At 33.7% G+C, this 5,772-nt stretch overlaps 1 protein-coding gene across 1 annotated transcript; it reads left to right on the forward strand.

The window, feature by feature from the left end:
- Positions 1–2,833: 2,833 nt before the first annotated feature.
- On the forward strand, positions 2,834–5,191 carry LOC133288741 (probable indole-3-acetic acid-amido synthetase GH3.1). Its single transcript, XM_061486557.1, has 3 exons — positions 2,834–3,147; positions 3,298–3,399; positions 3,835–5,191. Exons 1-3 carry the CDS (start codon positions 2,834–2,836, stop codon positions 5,189–5,191), a joined length of 1,773 nt encoding a protein of 590 aa, XP_061342541.1.
- Positions 5,192–5,772: the final 581 nt, after the last annotated feature.

Here is a 5,772-nt window from a genome sequence, read left to right on the forward strand (position 1 = left end):
ACCAAAACTTAAAATCCTTACCAAATCAATTTAAAAATGCAGTAATAATTAATAATGCTTATTATGCCATATCAACTTGATAAGTGGTAACTGCAGCACTATACTTTTCTACCGTACGTAAGTATGACCTAAATAATGTTTTTTATTTTATTTTACAGATTCATTTAAAAATTATTATAAGTTTACATTTCTGCAGCTGCTGTACGTGCAGTAATTAAATACTTATCATATATATGCTTGAAAGTATTAAATGAGGGAAATCTTAACCATACAAAGAATGAAAGCATTGTGAAAAATTATAACCATACACATATCGTTGTTGTACGTAAAGCGGCTGCAGAAATAATTTTACCAAATTATTATCTAATTATGTGTGATTAAAAAAATCCTAACAAAGTTTCATCTACTTGATGCTCCTTAAACTTTTCCTGTTTGTTTCTCTCCTTCTCTCTTTTTAAATTATCATTATTAAATACTCATTTAAAATTAAAATAAATATAACAAGTTATAAATGTATACTTCTTGCTCTTTAGTTATATATTAATATTTTATTTCTAATATTTTTTTTTTATTATGAAAAAATGAAAAGCCATTAATTCTTTATTTTTTTAAAAAAAATTTGTCACTAAATTAAAGATAGATTTAAGCAAATTATAAATATTTATTACTCTCCAGTTACAATCATTGTTAAATATTTATCAACTTCTCAGAATATAATAATAATTTGCTTCAAAAACTTATCATTATTATTATTCATATATATTATATCGACAATTTTTTTTTTTTTAAAAAAAGGCATATTGATAGGCATGCATGTTGTGCTAATGAATAGCTAGTGGAATATTTTGGGTATATAGCTTTTTATAGGATATTAATACCATAATTTTTACAATTATACTTAATTAACTCCAAATAGTTAGGATGAGAACCAATAATCAATATATATTTAATAGCTCATTAATAACAATAGTACCTGTAAAGAACCACTTCAATCTAAAACTTGATGAGAGACTTTTTAATGAATATTATTGTGTAACACACCCTTCATCCAAGAGTCTTGTGAATATTGTATATATAGCTTCAGTTTTTTATTTCCTTTCTCTTTTGAGCGCCAGTTTTCTTTTTGGTTTATCTTATGCTTATTTAATTCCACAAGTGAGGGACAGTAAGGATTGAACTTGTGACCTTGTGATCACTGAAGCTCTTATACTATATAAAGAACTACTTCAACCCAAAATATTAAGGTGTTAGGTGGGGACTTTTTTAGTAGTTTATATTATTCTCTAACAGTACCTAAGAAAAACAAGGTTTTACATCTAACACCTAATGCCATGAAGGCCAAAAGTCTCTCTACAGGGTGTTTGGTAGAGGAAAAAAAAATTTATCGGGAAAAAATAATTTCAGAAAATATAGGGGGAAATTTTTTTCCTAGATAAGTTACTAAAAGGTGTTTGGTAGGTCAAAACTTTTTCTGGAGTGTTGAGTTAATTTATTGATGTTGTGTGATAATTTTTCCACCACATAGGAAAAAAAACAATTACACCCTTCAATGTTAATCTTCCCCAATCAATTTACATAAAAAAGCAAATGATGAAAAAAAATTTACTTCACCCCCTATCAAAGATAGACAACTAATTTTTCCTACTCTATTTTCCTAGGAAATTTTTTTTCACCTCCTACCAAATACCCCTAAAGATGTTTGTCGAAGGATCCTTTAGACCTTGGAATTTAAATAACCACTTTTAATAACTGCGATCATATCCATTGGGTTTTTAACAATAATCATTCTAATGGTGAAATTAGTAAGACAAAAAAGATGTTGATTATTTACTGACCGATATCCATTTGTTTTCTTTCTGTCATAAATCATAGCTTTTTAAGTATTTACCCAAACATGTTGATTTTTAGATTTTAAAACAGTTTAATTTGTATAAAAATACTGTTTTATAAAATATAATTCAGCAAAATGAAACATGCATCAAATAAGTGAATTCAGGATATGATTTTTTCTTTTTTGGTACAAGGATAATCCAAAACTTTAATTCAAGTTTCAACACATGGTATAAGAAGAACGAGAATGTGCGCTGAGGGTAGATTTCTTCATACTCGTAAAAACTTATTTTGCTCTGGGGGTGACGACTACGCTTGTATAATCTATCGTCGTAACATATTTTAATTTGATACTCTCGTTATATAGAACACTCACTGTATCATTTATCAAATATGATAAAAAAATTAACATTTTATACTATCCTCACTTTATAATTATTTACACTCATATTTTATAGGGAAAAATGTTTATTTTTTGAAATGACACGATTTATATCCTTTCATTTTCACAAAGAGATGGGATCCACACCTTTATTTTTTTTTTGTCAGCTCTCTCCTCCTTTATCTATCTCTCTCTTAAAATGACACAACTTTATATCTTTTAAAATGATACCAATTTTTTCTTATTTTATATTTTTTCTTTTTGGATAAAAGAGTTGGTATTTTCGCTGTACCCAAAAGAAGCTCATATTGTTGACATGGCGATATATCAGGCCCCACCTGTTGGCCACAATGCCTTCATCCCCACTTGTTTCATGGCCCACATGTCCCTTGATGAAGCTACAATAAAATAAACATTAATTATTTTGTCTCAATGTCCCGAGCGTCCTTCTAAAGTAGTGTTAACTCTCGCTAACCATGACGTACACCGTAACAAGGCTCAAAATTCTTTCAGCACACTATAAATACGGAATACCCATCCAATTTGACAACAACTTTCCATCCATCCACTTCTTGAACTACCACTTCCTTGTGCTGTTATTAAAATTTCTGTGAACTCATCATGGCCATTGGTTCTGAGTTTTCATCACTCCCAGCTTCTCATGATAAGAACACAAAGGCTCTGCAGTTCATTGAAGATGTGACCCGAAATGCTGACAATATCCAAAAGAGGGTCCTTGCCGAGATTCTGAGCCAAAACGCTCACACAGAGTACCTGAAACGGTTTCAGCTCAATGGAGCCACAGACCGTGACACTTTCAAGTCCAAGGTTCCTGTCGTTACTTACGACGATTTGAAGCCTGATATCCAACGCATTGCTAACGGTGATCGCTCTCCTATTTTCTGCGCTCACCCGATATCTGAGTTACTCACCAGGTACGCACACATAAGTACACCTCTCTCTTAGTATTTCATAATTTTGACATGTACATATATGTTATCTTATTACATACAATTCTTGTATTTATATCTATCTTCATAAAATAATTTTACATGATTTTAACATAAAATGTGAAATACCTGCAGTTCTGGAACATCTGCTGGGGAAAGCAAATTGATGCCAACCATTGATGAAGAGATGGACCGTCGTCAATTACTTTACAGCCTTCTAATGCCAGTGATGAGCCTGTACATTCTCTGTTCCTTAATTTATTGGTTAATTTGTCATGGTTTACTAATTTAATGTTACATGAGATACTACTCTCATGTGGGTGATACAAATATGTGAGGTCCATTATTTAAAAATAAATAAATAATTGGCACAAAATTCTATTGGTCTATAACATGAGATAGGTATCTTATGCAGCATGAGACTATCATTTTCCTTAATATTAAAGAAAAATCGTAGGAGTGTTGTTTTATCCTACTAGTGACCCTCCGATTTTTGGACAATATTTTCTTTTACTTTTTTATTTTTTTAATAGATATAGACCCCACATTAAATGTGAAAAAAATTTCTTCTGCGACATGAGAAAATCGAAACCCTAATATTAATCAATGTTCCATTCACTAATGAATTCGTTTTGCTTTTGTATTTGTTAATTCATTTACATGCTTGCACAGATACGTGCCTGATTTGGACAAGGGAAAGGCTCTGAATTTCATGTTCATTAGAGCAGAGACCGAGACTCCCGGTGGGTTAGTGGCACGTGCAGTGCTCACAAGCTATTACAAAAGTCACCACTTTAAAATCAGACAAAATGACCCATACAATGCAAACACAAGCCCAATCGAAGCTATCCTTTGCCAAGATGCCTTTCAAAGCATGTATACCCAAATGCTATGTGGCCTCATCATGCGCCTTCAAGTCCTCAGAATTGGAGCCATTTTTGCCTCTGGTCTTCTCAGAGCAATCCGTTTCCTTCAGCTTAATTGGCAACAATTAACCCATGACATCTCCACTGGAACCCTAAACCCAAAGATCACAGACCCTTCCATCAAGGAAGGCATGTCCAAAATCTTGAAACCCGACCCGGAGCTAGCGGGTTTAATTTCAAAAGAATGTTCAGGGGAAAACTGGGAACGTATAATCACTAGAATTTGGCCCAACACAAAGTACCTGGATGTGATTGTAACCGGTACTATGGCACAGTATATTCCAACCCTTGATTATTACAGCGGTGGGCTACCTCTTGCTAGTACCATGTACGCATCATCTGAGTGTTATTTTGGGCTCAACCTTAAGCCCATTTGCAAGCCCAATGAGGTTTCTTACACCATTTTACCAAACATGGGTTACTTCGAGTTCTTACCCCACGATGACTCGTCTCCGAGTTTGACTCAATCACGTGACTTAGTGGACCTAGTCGACGTTGAAGTTGGAAAATACTACGAGCTGGTTGTTACCGTATACGCCGGTCTATGCCGTTACCGTGTGGGTGATATTTTACAAGTAACCGGTTTCCACAACTCAGCACCGCAATTTCGATTCGTGAGGCGAAAGAACGTGTTGTTGAACATTGATGCGGACAAGGTAGACGAGGAAGAGCTTCAAAGAGCAATAGAAAATGCCTCAATCCTGTTAATGGATTTCAACACCAGCGTCGTGGAGTACACGAGTTTCGCTGACACTAAATCAATACCGGGACATTACGTGATTTACTGGGAACTGTTGGTGAAGGACTCGTCGAACCCACCCTCAGATGAAGTGCTCACACAGTGTTGCTTGGCCATGGAAGAGTCCTTTAACTCGTTTTATAGACATGGAAGAGTTGTGGACAATTCTATTGGACCGTTGGAGATTCGAGTGGTGGAGAATGGGACGTTTGAAGAGCTTATGGATTACGCTATCTCACGAGGCGCGTCCATTAACCAATACAAAGTGCCGAGGTGTGTGACTTTCACTCCCATAACGGAACTACTAGACTCTAGGGTGGTTTCCGTTTATTTTAGCCCAGCTGCACCCCACTGGACCCCTTAAACTGATTGAAAGGTATAACGTAAGTACATGCAGTCGTGCACAATAATGAAAGAAAAAGGTTGTCATCAATCACTTCCTTTTTTCTGCCCTTTTAAGGCATTTATGTGCTTTGCTTTTGTGACTATGAAATAAACACGAGTGGCTGCATGCATGATGTAATAATTCTCATGTACGTGTTTGTTTATCCTTTGAGTGGAAACCGACACACTTTATATCTTCAATAATATATTCATGTCTACGCTAGCTATAAATGTTATCGTCTCTTATTTTTCCCTACTCTCTTTTTTATATAAAATGAAAAAAAATATAATTCTTATACGTTATTATTTGATTACTACTGTTAAACTATATGTAACACGGTATAAATATTTGGTAATTAATTAATATTTCTGTTAATTGTTATGAAATAAAGAAAAAGAAAAGAGGGCAAAATGTCTTACAAAATAAAATAAAAAGGGAATACAGTGAATTTTTAATTCTCATCATCCAATTTTTCAGTAATGTCCATATACAAGATTATTATAACCATAAATGAGGCAGTTAATGCTTTATTAATATGATAATTATGAAATTACAAATAA

Source organism: Gastrolobium bilobum, unplaced genomic scaffold, assembly GCF_033153095.1.
Source record: "Gastrolobium bilobum isolate Gb01-03AN ecotype WA unplaced genomic scaffold, APGP_CSIRO_Gbil_v1 utg45908, whole genome shotgun sequence".
In the NCBI taxonomy this organism is placed as follows: Eukaryota; Viridiplantae; Streptophyta; class Magnoliopsida; order Fabales; family Fabaceae; genus Gastrolobium; species Gastrolobium bilobum.

Excerpts from the sequence above, each read along its gene's own strand:
- LOC133288741 (XM_061486557.1), top strand. The coding sequence starts at position 2,834 with ATGGCCATTGGTTCTGAGTTTTCATCACTCCCAGCTTCTCATGATAAG. Across the intron at positions 3,148-3,297 it reads ATATCTGAGTTACTCACCAG|TTCTGGAACATCTGCTGGGG; the intron begins GTACGCACACAT and ends AAATACCTGCAG. Across the intron at positions 3,400-3,834 it reads CTAATGCCAGTGATGAGCCT|ATACGTGCCTGATTTGGACA; the intron begins GTACATTCTCTG and ends ATGCTTGCACAG.